The 16,158-nt window shown below is 40.9% G+C and overlaps 1 protein-coding gene across 1 annotated transcript in view; it reads left to right on the top strand.

The window, feature by feature from the left end:
* The window catches only part of SLC33A1 (solute carrier family 33 member 1), a 235,993-nt gene that overhangs the window by 132,106 nt on the left and 87,729 nt on the right, over positions 1-16,158 (top strand). Inside the window, exon 5 of the mRNA XM_086944123.1 lies at positions 15,741-15,858. Within this exon, the coding sequence (XP_086800249.1) occupies positions 15,741-15,858 (118 nt within the window). The remainder of the gene's footprint in view (positions 1-15,740; positions 15,859-16,158) is intronic.

The following is a 16,158-nucleotide window of genomic DNA, read 5'->3' as shown; positions in this document are numbered from 1 at the left end:
GCATTATTCAGCTCTAGTGTGTGTAAGGCTGCATTTGCTCTCTCTCTCTATCTATCTATCTATCTATCTATCTATCTATCTATCTATCTATCATATTTTGATAAGCGTAAGCGCAGTTTCACTTACCCAGACTTGGCAGGTAGTTACTTCGCGAGACCCTGGCTTTTTTCAATATGGAATCATTATTTCAGCCATTCCACTTAGACGCATGTCGAACTCTTGCTTTTTTTGAAAGGCACTACAATATCTTTCTATTACATTGCCATTTTGCATTGGTTGCAGCATGCGTTAGGGTTTCATTCCATATGGCCGAAAATATTTCCATTTAAATATGTGAAGGTTAATCCGGTGTCTGCCTGAGAGAGCTCTAAATATTTACAATTGCAAGCTGTGAAGTCGCATGTGTATTTAGTCTGCTCTCTATGTTCTCACATAAACCTGTCATGTCCTAGGCGATCTTGCGCAGTAGAAAATTTAGTAAATCCACTTACTCACTGCAATAGCCATAGTAACCAGACTGCTGTTTTCACCTGTATATATTGAGCACATGTTCACACAGAGCATTATGTGATCAAGGCTGTATGTCTGGCAGCCGAAACGCGTCATGTTGGACTATTTTGATGAGTGAATAAACTTCCATCGTTATTCACACCAGCTTACGGAATCTGTGCCCTTGTGTTGCGCCAGAATTGCCTGTCGTGGCATTGGGATTATTTTGGTAGATGTATATGTATATGTATACATGTATATGTATTACCAACTGGCGGTCGCGAGTAGGTAGTTATAGTTAGGATTGGCTACCATAGGAAATTCCGAACATTCTATTGGGAATAACTTTGGCGCCGATTGAGGGATCTCCCTGTAATTTTTCCTTAAAATGGTCTCGCTGCGCTCCGCTCCTTCCCTGAAAGTTTTGGGGGGATTTGTGAAGTGGGGGCTGAGAAAAAAGGGGGGTTCCAAAACGTGTTTTCTCCATGTTAATTTCCATAGGACGGTCTGACAAGTCTACAGCCCAAACCGCTGAACGGAATTACGCTAAACTTGGCAAAATTGTAGGGACTGGTACGCAGATGTGCCTTTGCTATGTTTGGTGAAATTTTTTCCAGTGGTTTTTATGAAACTTAACTTAAAAAACACATGTATATGTATAGGCGTTCTCAGAGCGTTCCATGGTGCACGTACCGGGAAGCGCACCCGGCGCGCTACGGGAGTGCGCGAGCGGAAAGCTGATTGGCTGTCGGGTGTCTGTCAACATTCTAAACAGTCCGGAGAGTCTGCCATCTTGTGTCTCGGTAGAATCGACTGCAGCTGACACTCTGCAGCAGATCCCGGGACCTCTGAGCCAGTGATCGTTTCCGACATTCATTGCAAACGGATTCTACGGCCAATGGGCCACAGTCCTTACAGGCGATTCAACACGACCTGCTATTCAATTGGACTGCTGTGCAACACACCTCTGTCTTGAAAAAGAATCGCCGCGACTTTAGACACAAGCGCAGAAGGGTCGAAACGTCGACACCCCACAACAGGCCTTTGACATCTAGGATTTTAAATACTTAAAGAAACATTTGAAAATCCCTAGAAATTTGTCAAGAACGGCTTTGGAAAGAATAACTGTGTATATATGTATATATTGATTGTATGGATTTGAACCTTCACTGTACATATATAGGAAGTCTCTTTTCACTATTCACTATTGTCACTTTCTTGCACATGAATTCACTTTGACAGTCTTTTTGTTTGTACTCATGGAATAACTGAATGACTTTAATTCATAAAAATATGGAAATGCAATGAATAAGACCTCGAGTCATTAATTGTGAGGTTCTGAATTGTGTTGTCATAAGAGGGGGCTCCTCCAATAGAGTCAAGAATATTCTAAAATTCACTTTTGGTTTTCACCCGACAGAACCATTTGTTTTATTAACCATTAATTACCCAGGTTCTGAGGGACACAGTTACCCCTTTATCTTTAAATATGTGTCACAAAAGTCACACAACTCCAGCAATGCATCCTTTCACATGGGGCAAGTTCCATGTGAAAGGGCCTGCATCAGTCTCACGCCTGCTGTGAGACAGGCGCACGATTTTGACACAACGGCGTCCTAAAAGTGACGCAGTGAAATCTCATACATTTCACTGCGTCACCTCTACGACCCTTTTTGTTGCGTCAATATACCCCTTTTGTATACATTAAACCTGACGTAGGTATAATGTGGCGCAGGGGTTTACAAAGTGACGCATCTACCTAGATGCGTCACTTTGTAAATATGACTGAACAAGGTGCATTTTTTTACAGCACTGGTGCGTCACAAAAAGTGACACACCGGTGGCGTAAAAGTGACGCATGGCCTCATAAATGAGGCCTTCAGTCTTCTACTCATGTGTCATATTTAATTTATGACGCATTATGTCGCAAGTACTTACAGATACGTCAGTATTTCTGACGTATCTGTAAGCGCAAAAGTAATGCATTGCTGGAGTTTGTCACAAAAGTGACACAACTCCAGCAATGCATCCTTTCACATGGGGCCAGGCCCATGTGAAACGGCCTGCATCAGTCTTACGCCTGCTGTGAGACAGGTGCAAGATTTTGACACAACGGCGTCCTAAAAGTGACGCAGTGTAATCTCATAGATTTCACTGCGTCACCTCTATGACCCTTTCTTGCGTCAATACACCCCTTTTGCATACATTACACCTGACGTAGTTATAATGTGGCACAGGGGTTTACAAAGTCGCATCTACCTAGATGCGTCACTTTGTAAATATGACTGAACAAGGTGCATTTTTTACAGCACAGGTGCGTCACAAAAAGTGATGCACTGGTGGCGTAAAAGTGACCATGGCCTCATAAATAAGGCCTTCAGTCTTCTACTCATGCATCATATTTAATTTGACGCATTATGTCGCACGTACTTGCAGATACATCAGTGTTTCTGACGTATCTGTAAGCGCAAAAGTGATGCATTGCTGGAGTGTGTCACAAAAGTGACACAACACCAGCCCCATGTTAAAGGACCTGCGTCAGTGTTACGCCTGCTGTGAGGCAGGTGCAAAAATGAGGCCTTCAGTCTTCTACTCTTATTTTTTCTTTCACTTTCTCTGTTTCTTCACTGCCTTACTTACCTTATCTCACACTTACTTGTCTTTATCCAGTCTGTATCTCCACTCTTTCCAAAACATCTCTGCTCTTTTCTTACCCTTCCACACCCTCGTTCCTTTACTACATTTTCTTCGCATATCCACATTCCCCATGTTCACTCTCCTTCTCCTCACTCTCCTTCCCCACACTCACCTTCTTTCAGTCCCCCTACTTCACTTCCCTTCTCCTCTCGTCCCTTTCTGTGCTTTCTTACTCATTTTCCTCTCCTTTATCAATGCACTCCACTTCACTTACTCTTTTTCATTTTTTTAAGAACACAGCTCTTTGATGAGAATTGGAGTTAGTTCTGAAAAGAACTTTTTTTTTTCTTCTTTTTTCCTTTTTTAGAACAGGAACAAAAACAGGGAATGGGAAACTGCTCAACAGGAGCAAAAACCAAAAAAAACAAATTTAGGGCTGGGAACGGCAGCGATGGTTCTCCAATGCTCAAACCATAAGGAGAACACTTTGTTCCCCATAGCAAAGTAGCTGATCACAGTCTCTGCATTTAAGAACGCCTTTATTAAAAGCAGGCTGAATGTTTGGAATCAGCTCTTGCGATCGCCCCCTCACTGATGTTGTTGGTCCTCCAGTTGAAGTAGAGGCCCCATCCCTGGAAGCCTCTTGTGCCAGAGCCCTGACACACTCCCGGGCATAGTTCTGGGAGTGCCTCCTTTCGACGTGGCGAATCCTAGTTGAATTACCAAAACTGTACTTCTTTCGGGGGTCTCCACAGGAAAGTACAGTTTGGCAGATTTTGCATTCAACCATCAGGTATAGAAGAAAAATTCCAGATAAAATGTTCTTTCACCTTCGGCTGAGGAGGCTCTTCATCGATGAAATCATTTAACTCCTCACTGCTGGTGGATGGTCTGGCAGCCATTCTCTCCACAAATTCTTAGCACAGAAAAAAAGAGGTCTTGCTCTCACCAAAGTGAAAGAAGAAATGAAGGGAAAGGGTGGGGTTTTCATTAGTTGTAAAAAAAAAAACTGTTAGCAACCAATGAAAAGAGTTATTTTAAGGTCACATGACTTAAAGCGCTTACGCTGTGCACACCGAAGCGCTTCCGGGGGCGCTTAAGCGGCGCGAACGTAGGCGCTTCCGGGGGGCGCTTACGCGGCGCGAACGTAGGCGCTTCCGGGGGGCGCTTACGCAGCGCGCAAGAGTGACGTTTTGATAGCTTTACGGAAATGTGAATTCATTTTCATTTCGTAAATTATAAATATTGCTTTTATAAGTATGGTACTAAATGTCTTGCGTTATTATTTACTTTTCATACATATGTTTTTTAAACGAACGCAGAAATAGCGCTCTCGTGCGCTCTCCGGAGAGCTTACCGGTGCGCGCACCCTGAGCGCCCCAGGAAAAAATGATTAAAAAAAATAAAATTTGGAAAAATGTTATTATAAAAAAAATATTAATACTTACACAAAACAGCAAATAAAAAAAACATCGTAGGTTACAAACTCGATATAGAAAGGAATTAGATTTTAAAAAACCTTTGAAATTCAGTGAAAAAACCATAGGTTTCACAAACGTTATAGTTAGGAATTAGCTTTTAAAAAACCTTTTGAAATTCACTAAAAAAAAATAGGTTTCACAATCGTTATAGTTAGGAATCGGCATTTAAAAAACCTTTGAAATTCACGGAAAAACCATGATGTAATATGTGACATCATCCGCAGTGGATTGCGGGTGCGCGAGTTATAGTGAGTCCAACTAACTATAACGTGGGAATTTCAATGGTTTTGTGTGAGTAAAATGTTCAGCTAACTATAACTGGTGTGAAACCTATGTTTTTTTCAGTGAATTTCAAAGGTTTTTTACATGCTGATTCCTAACTATAACGATTGTGAAATCTGTTTTTTTTTTTTGTGAATATATGTATGTATGTATGTATGTATATATGTATGTGTGTATGTGTATATGTATATGTATATATGTGTATGTATTTATATGTGTATATATTTATATATATGTATGTATATTTATAGATGTGTATATATGTGTGTGTGCATATATATATATGTATGTGTGTGTGTATATATATATATATATATATATATATATATATATATATATATATATATATATATATATATATATATATAACCTACTGGTGGTCGCCAGTAGGTAGTTATAGTTAGGATTATTTTGAATACGGAAATCGCAACATTCTATTGTAAATAACTTTGGTGCCGGTTGAGGAATCTGCCTGAAAATTTCCTCAAATTTGCCTCGCGGCGCTCCGGTCCTTGCCTGAAAGTTTGGGGGGGGGGTTCGTCAAGCGGGGGCCGAGAAAAAGGGGGGGGTCCCAAAACGTGTTTTTCCCATGTTAATTTCCATAGGGCGGTCGACCTCACTTTTAGGCCGAACGGCTGAATGGATTTCCACCAAACTTGGCAAAATTGTAGGGACTGGTAAATGTGTAAATGTAAATGTAGCCCGATGTGCCTTTGCTATGTCTCAAGATATGTGCTCCAGTGGATTTTGAGTAATTTAGGTTCAAAAATATATATATATATCTATAAGCGCGCCCCGGTACGCGCACCGGGGCGCGAACCAGCGCGCTACACGAGTTCGCGCACGGAAACCTGATTGGCTCTCGGGTGTCTGTCAACACTCCAAACAGTCCGGAGCGGCCGCCATATCTTGTGTCTCGGTAGGATCAAGACACAAGAGGTAGCAAAAACAAATGGGGAAATGACCAAAAGGGGGCAGAGTAGACCCGACCCCCTAGGTTTGATGTGGCGGCCAAAAAAGGCCCAGCGGGGCAAAAAAAAAATATATTTTCCCGATTTGCGAGGGGGGAGCGCCCGGTACGCGCACAGGGGAGCGTATCGGGGAGCGTCCCATGGGGGAAAAAGAATGACAGAGTTTTTTAAAAATGTAGCCTTTTTTTTATAAATTGGAGGTAGTTCTAAAAAGAACTGTTTTTTTCTTCTTTTTGTTGTTTTATATTTTTTAAATGTTTTTTGGACATTTTGTACTTTTTTGGCTTTTATGAACAATTTTATTTTTTTTTTGTTATTTTTATGGGGAGAAACAAAAAACAGAAAATTGTAAACGGCTCAACTGGAGCAAAAAAAAAATCGGGAAAAAATTATTGTTTTTTGGGGCAATTGTGGTTGTCACCAGCACGGTTGATGAGCTTTATGCTTTGCTCTCCATAGGTGATGGGCTTACCACAAAATATACAAGTGATCTTGCATTGCCCAAACTGGGGTTGTATGTTTGGGACCATCTCCCTTGTCTCTGGTCCCGATGGACTGGGTTGCTTTCTTTTGGAAGTGCTGGGTGAAGATTCGGGAGGGTTTGTAGCCAGTTCTCGGACCTCTGCCGCAGCATAGTTGTTGGGATGCCTGCGCTGCATGTGGCGAATCATGGTGTTATTGCCAAATGAGTATTTCTTGTTAGTGTTCCCCCTTGAAAGTTCCATGTTACAGATTAGGCAAGTCACCTTTGGCGCATTCACCTTTTTGAGGCCACTTGGGATGGAAAAAAACTCCCATACAATGTGCTGCTTTGGCCTATATGGGGTATTGTCTTCTAGCAGGAATGTCCTCCTCTCCTCCTCCTCCTCCTCCTCCTCCTCCTCCTCCTCCTCCTCCTCCTCCTCCTCCTCCTCCTCTTCTTCATCTCCACCACTGTGGTGTTGTGGTGGTCCTCTTGATGGTGGTGGTGGTGGCTGAGATGCTCCTGCTGCTGCTGCTACTGAAGCCATTTGTCAGTCCAAAAAAGTACAGAGAGGTCTTTCAACAGGTCTTCTTCACTCAAAGTACAAAGTGAGAATGAGGAAAAAAGGTGGGGGCTTTCATCATTAGGAAAAAAAAGCTGTCCTGAACCAATGAAAAGTGTTAATTTCAGGTCACATGACCAGGGCTTTCATCATTTGGAAACCAAAACTGTCCTGCACCAATAAAGTGTTATTTTTAGGTCACATGACCCGACGCGCTTACGCTACGCGCGCCCGGGTGCGCCCAGGGGCGCGTCGGATGCTTACGTTGCACGATCGTATGCGCTCAAGTGCTTCCAGGTGCGTTTACGCCGTGCGTATCACGCGGACGCGGCTACGCGATACCTCACGATGTTTTCGTTCGGGGCAAAAGCGCTAACGGAACGCTCACGGGTACGCGCCCTAGGGCGCGCCGCAAGACTGCGCTTTCCGGTGCGCTCACCGGGAAGCGCAGCGGGAGTGCTCCAGGGCAAAAAAAAACAACAAAAAACATGAACAATATACATAAAAAAATAGTATTGCATAAATATACATTATAGGATTCATTATAAAAAATATTACATTTCATAGCTATTAGAAATTTGCTATTAAAAAACCTTTGAAATTCACTGAAAAAACCAAAGGTTTCACATCAGTTATAGTTAGGAATTGGCATTTAAAAAACCTATGAAATTCACTGAAAAAACCATAGGTTTCACACAAGTTATAGTTAGGAATTAGCATTTAAAAAACCTATTAAATTCACTGAAAAAACCATAGGTTTCACACCAGTTATAGTTAGCTGGAAATTTTCCTGACATAAAACCATTGAAATTCCCACGTTATAGTTAGTTGGACTCACTATAACTTGCGCGCCTGCAATGCACTGCTGATGACATCACATATTACATCACTCATGACATGGTCAGAGACATCACTCATGACATCACTGATAACACCATCCTTGTGACAGACTGACAGACCTCCTTTCAGTGTAATGTAACCCTTGAAACACATATTCAAAAATAGAAACTAACATTTTCAAAAAAATGGAGATACCCATACCAGTTACAACAACCAATTCAGTAATTCCACCATCTAGATACACATCACTCATTCAGCAACAGTTCTATATAGTCAGTCATACATATACTCACTTATCACATGTAGTGATACACATATACATCCTGTTACACACTGACAGTCATCCAAAAGTTACTCACACACATACTCACATATGCAAATAAACTATTGAACATCCATTTATTTGCATATACAGCTATACACACACTAGCACATTACTTCTAAGGAAACTTACACATACTTACTCTCTTAAACAATCACTTATAGAAACACATACTTATTTAAACAGGAACTCTTTCAATCTCTCACTCTCACATATACTTACTTATATACATCAATACTCACATATACTAGATTAAAACATATGTAGTTACTCATAAAGACACTAGTGAGGCAGGCATTCACTCACTAACACACATATATACACACTCATACACTCATCCACCCATACAGTCCTGCATATATGCTGTCTTCAAAACACATACAAACAGTGATGTAACACAATTGAGTACAATAGACAAGTATCAATAATAAAATAGAAGCAGATTCTTTGGTGTGTTTCTTGTCCCAGCAGGGTGAAGATTTATTGTATCCAGACTTGAGGAATGTCACAATATGCAGACCTTGAAGTCTCTGAAGTAATCCCAGTGTCTCTCTCTAATCCACCCTCGTGAAATTTTAGAATAACTTCCAGACTATTCTCAACCCACATCCAGGAGTTGAGTCCAAAGCCCTGAAGAGTCGTGTTGACTCAACGGCACACGACGAAACACGTGTCGGCATATTGTGACATTCCTCAAGTCTGGATACAATAAATCTTCACCCTGCTGGGACAAGAAACACACCAAAGAATCTGCTTCTATTTTATTATTGATACTTGTCTATTGTACTCAATTGTGTAACACTTCATTGTAGTTGCGAGAGCACAGCTGTATAATTATCGTATAGTCTCAGACCTTTTAGACGGTTAAGGGTGTTTTTCCGCCTGCTCTTCACGCACTACACAGCTACCAATTTTCGAACTACACACAGTAACGTAGAAATTGAGGCAGCGCGCCCCTGATATCTGAACTCAAAAAACCCCCAAGCAGTTTACATACAAACAGTGAGTCAGTCCCCAACCCATGCAGCCACTTATACACTAAGTGAAACACTGATACATATATTTAAATATTTAAAAATTACTCGCTAATATATGTATTCACTAAGATACACTTAATAAGCCAGTTAGCCAATCAATGTTTTATTTAAAAAACATCCATTTACACACTTATTTAACCACATGGCTGCTAGGCGTTTTCCCCTCCTGTGCTGGGAATTGCTGTTTTACTTTATTTCATGACGAGCTGGGCTCGTCATCAGTGTACGAGGAGGCTACACCATGACGAGCCCAGCTCGTCATGAGTGTGGAAGGGGTTAAACATTTATTCTTCCATCGACCTTTACAAATACATATATAAAACATATTTATTTTTCAGAAAGACACACATTCACTGGATGGTGTCATCAGTGATGTCATGAGTGATGTCACTGACGATGTCATGAGTGATGTAATATGTGACGTCATCAGCAGTGTATTGCAGGCGCGCAAGTTATACTGAGTCCAACTAACTATAACGTGGGAATTTCAATGGTTTTATGTCAGTAAAATTTCCAGCTAACTATAACTGGTGTGAAACCTATGGTTTTTTTCAGTGAATATAGATTTATAGATATATAGATAGATAGATACATATATGTGGGTCACATATATGATTGTGTTTCCAGGGTCCCGCACGTGGGCGAGAATATTCTAGTGCTTATGACTATTGATGAGGATCTCTGGAAGATAATTGATTATTCCAGTATGCTGCATTCTGGAGGATTTTGAAGACTGACACAAGAGAATTTATTGTTTGTGGTTGGGCAATATGCCACCATTGTGTTTGGTGCATGAGGAGAAAGGCAGGATAGTCTTCTTATTGGGATAATGTAGCAATATTTGTCCTTCCTCATTAATCTGCATTTTATATGTATTTAGGTTTTTTCTAGAACTTTTCCTATTTTCATGTATAGTCTGAGCTGGTTTTAGTATTCTTAACCGTGAGATTGTGGTAAATAGTTTATTCGCTCTTTGATGTATCCTAAATATCTTTTATTGTTTTTAACAATTAAATATTTAACATACAAATTAATTTTAAATAAAAGCAATTTATAATTAAAATTACCACCTTATTCCCCTACAAACCCAACAACCCGCTTTTAAATGGTAAATAACTATTAAAATGTAATAACGTATTAGTTACACATTAAAACTTAGACTATACTACAAAAAATAAAACCACTATAATATGAATGCTTACAAAATAAAATACATATTCAATTGAAAAATTATATTTAATGCAACCATATTAAAGTAAATGATATACCACAGTATTTGAAAAAACCAATATGAAATAGATAAAAAGTGATCTTCTTACCTTCTATATTCAGGCCCCCAATATTTTTGAATTGACAATATGTTTGACCGATACTGTTACACCATGATATTTTTTTAACAATATTTTGGTTCTTCAGCATGAGATAAATCCTTCTGTTTCACCCCTAAGCTCTGGAACTCTTTGTTTGCAGGAGTGTCTTCTTAACCCCTTCCATGCTCATGACAAGGTCAGCTCGTCATGGGTGTTACCTGCGCTGTGCTTATGATGAGCTGACCTTGTCATGAACAATGGTAAATTTGGGAATGCAGCACCGGGGTGGAAAACCCCTTAGCAGCCAAGGTGTTAAAGAACACTATTTCTTTTACTTGATCAAAGCATTTTTTCTTCTCTGAGGATGATACATACATTTTTGGGACTACTGAAAAACAGCGCATATCAGTGTGTGTGTGTGTGTATATATATGTATATATAATATTTTTTTTTTTACACCTACTGGCGGGTGCCAGGTGGTCGTTATAGTTTGAATGTTTTTTCCATAGGAAAAGCGTTTTTGAGTTTGCCAATATATTTGGTGCCGTTTGACCAATCTTCGCGAAATTTTCAAAACTAATGGGGCACTCTGGTCAGCTCCTGTCTTGAAAGTTTCGGGGTGATTTGTCAAGTGGGGGCCGAGGGGAAAAAAAGGGGGGGGGTCCCAAAACACGGTATCGCCATGTTAATTTTGAAACTGTTACAGCCCGAACTGCTAAACGGAATGACACCAAATTTGGCAAAAAGGTAAGTCTTGGTTCAGAAAGCGACCTTTTTTTTTTTAAATGGTGTAAATGAAAAAAATCAGTATCTGAGCACCAAGGAGGAGTTGCGTCGCCTCCCGAGCACAAGCTCCAGTTTGATTGGCTGCCAGGAAGTTTGGGCAACCATCATGTGACTCGGTAACTGAGTCACAAGAAAAGAGTTAAAAAAAAATTTTAAAAATGAAAACCAAGAATAGATGGCAGGGTACAAACAACCTGACCCCCTAGGCCTGCTAAGGGCGTTCCACAAGGGCACACTGGCGTAACGAAAATTGAGGGGGCCTCCTTGCATGGTACAAAGAGGGGCCCCCCTCCAGGCTCAATCAGGAGCTCTCTGGCCATAGTGCACTACCAAGGGGGGGCCCCCTGGAGCTTGGGGCCACCCCGCACTGTGGGGCCTGTTACGCCCCTGCAAGGATCCCCAGGGCCAAAAAAGCATTTTTTTGTGCAGAAATGGGCCGAATTCACACTGGGTGCGCGAATCTGGACAAAAGATTTTTTTAAATGAAGCCCGGGCTGCCGCACTACTCTCGCAGATTGCTTTTTCACAAGGGGAGCTGCATGTCAGCAGCTCCCCTTGTGCAAAAGCAATGTCTGCTCCCGCAGGAGGCGAGGTACCGCCGGGACCGTGGGGGCATTGTGGCTCCCCCCCCACGGTCCCCAACCATGAGGCCAGGCCCTGGGAGATGGAGTGCCCGGGGCAGAAGTGTCCTAAGGAGGGGGGCTCCCTCTTCCCATTTTTTTATTTAAAATAAAAGATATATTTTTAATAAATAGTAGTCAGGCCCTCTGGGATGGGGTCCTTAGGGCCCCAAAAATGGTAACAGAAGAAGGGGGGCCACACAGCTTCCCTTCTAAAAAAAATAAATAAATAAATAAATAAATAAAGAAAAGAAGCCAGCATCACACCCGCCCCCTCCCTGCAGCTCCTAATTCCCCTTGAATACTGAGGATACCTAGGGGCCAACTAACCCACCAGGTACCTCCAGAAAATGCCACAGAGCTGCTTTGCAGTGAGGTGGTCTGAGGCCATGCCCCTTTGTACACCACTCTGCAAACGCGCTTCTTGGCACACTGGTGGTGGGGCAATGAGGTCCTCAAAAGGGGATGTGGCCGCGGACCACGTTTGCAGAGTGGTGTGCAAAGGGGACGTAGCCTGCTATGTGAACTTAGCAATCCTGCTGTGTGGGACTTACTGGAGGTAATAGGAGGGGTAGTTGGCCCCCAAGGTTGTCCTTGGGAGTCAGCTACCCCTCTTTCTCCACCACTCTTCAAACGTGCCTCCTGGCAGACTACGGGATGGTGGATGAATTCCAATTTACTCCTGAGGGACTTTGGGTGCCAATAAGCCCTTCTAGTACCTCCTCTAAGTCCTATGCAGCGGAATTTCTGAGCGCTGGTCAGAGGCCCAGCACCCTTTCTCCACCGCTCTGCAAACGTGACTACTACTTAAAGAAGCATCTTTCTGCACCTCCGACTAAGAGGTAGTTTTAATCCCACTGCCCTATTATGTACTAGGGCCTTACAGAGGAGGTCATGCCAATCACAGGGATACTCCCAACGCATAGTGTTGCCTAGTGTATGTAGGTGTTTTCTAACTGTCTTTTAGCATTGCACTTGTTCTAGTTGTTCTAGTCCTGGTTAGTCAGTCAGTTACCACCAATACCCGTCAGCAAAAAGTTGGGGGCACAGGATGACTTTGCAACAAGGCCTCTTTCTGCTCCTCTGTTGGTTATTTGTACACATCTTTTGCTTCTTTCTGCTCCTTTCTTCGTCTTTCTAGACTACTGTTGCCTCTTTCTGCAATTCTCTTGCTTCTCTTTGCGCATTTCTTCCTTTTTCTGCACGTCCTATCTCTGTAGGCATAGTTAGAACTTAGCATTTAAACCTTTGAAATTCACTGAAAAAAACAGGTTTCAGGGACGTTATAGTTCGAAATTAGTATTTAAAAAACCATTGAAATACACTGAAAAAAACCAGAGGTTTCGGGGACGTTTTAGTTAGTTGGACATTTCACTCTTACAAAACCAGAAAAATGTGGCCGTTCTAGTTAGTTGAGCTAACTATAACTCATGAATGATTAAATATGTGACATCATCAGCAGTGCATTGCGGGGGCGTGAGGTATAGTTAGCTCAACTAACTATAATGGACGAATTTCTCTTGTTTTGTACGAGTGAAATGTCCAACTATCTATATCATTCCTGAAACCTATGGTTTTTTCAGTGTATTTCTATGGTTTTTTAAGTGCTAATTTCTAACTATAACGTCCCTGAAAACTATGTTTTTTTTCAGTGATTATGAAAATATGTATTGATGACCGTGATCAGGGACTTGTAACAGTCCGAAACGCGTAGGTGGAGAATGCCTGCGGGAGAATAAATATACTTGAAATCAAATAGAAGTGGTGTGCGGCGTCTTCTTGGAAAGAAGTAAACTATTGTAGCGAGGTCGTCCCGATCCTCGCCGCCAGCGCCAGCTAATAGGACGCTCCTCCCGCCCGGGACATCTGCTCGTGAATATATATATATATATATATATATATATATATATATATATATATATATATATATATATATATATCCATTTAAAACCAGTGGATTGACCTTACTGTATGAAAAGTCCTAACAAATGATAAAAGTGCTTCGTCTCAGCTGAAGGATTTAAGCCAAAGGAGGATCTTGAAATGGTTGTTTTTCAGCCTTGGTGCTGCAATGATACAGATCAGCTGTAGTCTGTAGTATCCCTATTCATAAAGAATTTTGCAGCTATTGCCAAATTACAGAGTGCTCTCTATGAAAGTTAAATATTCTGTGTGTGGAAGACAAATCAGAAACATTAATATGATGTTATCAGTGCTCCTAATACAAATCATTTTGTGTTTGGATTCATGTGTATCACAGTTGATCCAGGAGCTTATGGCATGAGAGGAATTCTTTCTTATTATGTAGGTAATGTAACACATGCTGTGGCATTTGCTTTGTATCCGTTCAGTTGAATGTTCTGGAATAAAACTGTTTGGTCCTAGAACAGGAGACTTTTGACAGCTGCTCAGGTAGCGTAATACCATCTTATGTGGTTTTGCTTCAATGAACGAAGTGATCAAAAGCTGCTTTTGTTCTGTCTTTCACTTTCAAGTTGCCCTTGATTTTCTACTTCAAGTTGCCCTTGATTTTCTACACCCCGGCTGAAATCCATGAATGAAGCAATAAAAGTTTATTGACCTAGATCTCAAAGGCAGACACTGCACTCATTTTAGTGCTGCAAATGCAAAGAGACTTTATTTGGGTACTCAAACGCTGTAAAGGGTTACAGGGTGAGTGTCCTTAAGTAACAAAGAACATATGAGACTTTGATAAATCATGTATTTACTAATTGGGGTAATAATGCTCCATCTAATGAGGGAAAGCGAAAAAAATCTGATCTTCTGAGCCATTGGGTCAATCACCTCATATCATGTTCCCAGGCAATTGCATTTTATCTCTTCTATGATAATTGATTCATAATTGTTTACGGAATATACTTTCCTGAAAATTATATTGTATGATAAACTTGCACCCTAAAAGTAGAATAAGAAAAAAAGACCATCCATTCTATTTTCTCTTGAGGAGCGCAGTTGAAAACCCAATTCCAAGACTTGAAGTTGAGTGGTTTCTACTATAAGCAGAATGCTGAGATGTCTTGTATAAACTTTGTTAACAGCATTACTCACAAAATTGGCAAAGAAATAGTAATTTTCTTCCACTTTCTATACCCCATGTATTCCCAAATCTGTCTGGAAATTTCATGGGGTAATAAATATTTTTGCTTTCCTCCCAGGTTAACAATCTATCTAAAATACATACATTTGAATGCACCATAAGTATTGTCCCCCTTTAAGTTGTCATGTGTGCTTTATGCTGTAAAATCTAAAACCCACATTTTCTCTAATATATTCTGTAAACAGCTCGCTCTCAATTATCATCCGAATAATGTTATTTGGCACAAATATTTGCCACTTAGCCCCAAGCCTGCCATTGATGTCTCCTCTCCCTCTACAACCATAAAGCAAATAAACCTACTGAGTTGCCCTTCAAGTGCTGCCAACTCTTATGTTCTTCCCTTGCCTGGTGCAGTTTGTGGGGAGGCTTAGAAGAGACATTGGAGAACTAGGAGGCAAGGGTGCTCCATCCACTCTCATTTACACTGGAAGAGGCCAGAGCAAATAAAATCACTAACAGGGCAGTTATCCAGTTTGTTGACTAAAGTAAGAATCAGTGGACTGCTGGAAGTAAAAAAAAAACAGTTATTCATGTGTGTTATCCCATACATCACGTGTGTGCTATGAAGGTGGCCACAGAACATCAGTGAAGGATCAAATTCTGATTACTGTTGCCTAAAGCAGCAACATTCTGCCTAGCCTACCTTTCTAAATATTTTCAAAGACATGGCTAAAATGAATGAAGTTGCAGGACAACAGTAATGCTCAACATGCATCGGGTCACTTTTAATCTACCTGTATTTGTAAATCCTATATAAATGTTATCAATGTAACTGTTTTCTTCAAATCCAATAAAAACATGTTGTCCCCTCTTTCCTTTCAGGTTATTGATGGGTTTGGAATTTTCTCTGCTGGTTTGGTGGACTTCTAAAGTAGGACATGAAGGAGGGTTCCCTATCTATTACTATATTGTTGTGTTCCTGAGTTATGCCCTTCATCAGGTAACACTTTTGTTTCGCTCATTCCAAAACACATTTTACTCCATTTCTCATTTTCAAATGTTTCTGCCCCCTTGTTTGATAGGAAGAAACATATTTACTGGTGAACCAAGTGTTAAACAAACATTGCTGATGTCAACTAGATCTGGCTTTTATAAATTAAACTGTCTATTCAGTCATTGATGGATTTAGGCACTGAACAAGTCACCACACATACAGTGCACTCTTCCACTTCTATTTGCACTCGTGCATGAATGCATCCACCCACTGACTCATTCTTGCACTCCCAAAGATAGCTACAAA

The sequence above is a fragment of the Lissotriton vulgaris genome, chromosome 11, assembly GCF_964263255.1.
Source record: "Lissotriton vulgaris chromosome 11, aLisVul1.2, whole genome shotgun sequence".
NCBI classification, from domain to species: Eukaryota; Metazoa; Chordata; class Amphibia; order Caudata; family Salamandridae; genus Lissotriton; species Lissotriton vulgaris.
Note: the sequence above shows the minus strand (reverse complement) of the source record. Positions and strands in the feature narration are given on the sequence as shown.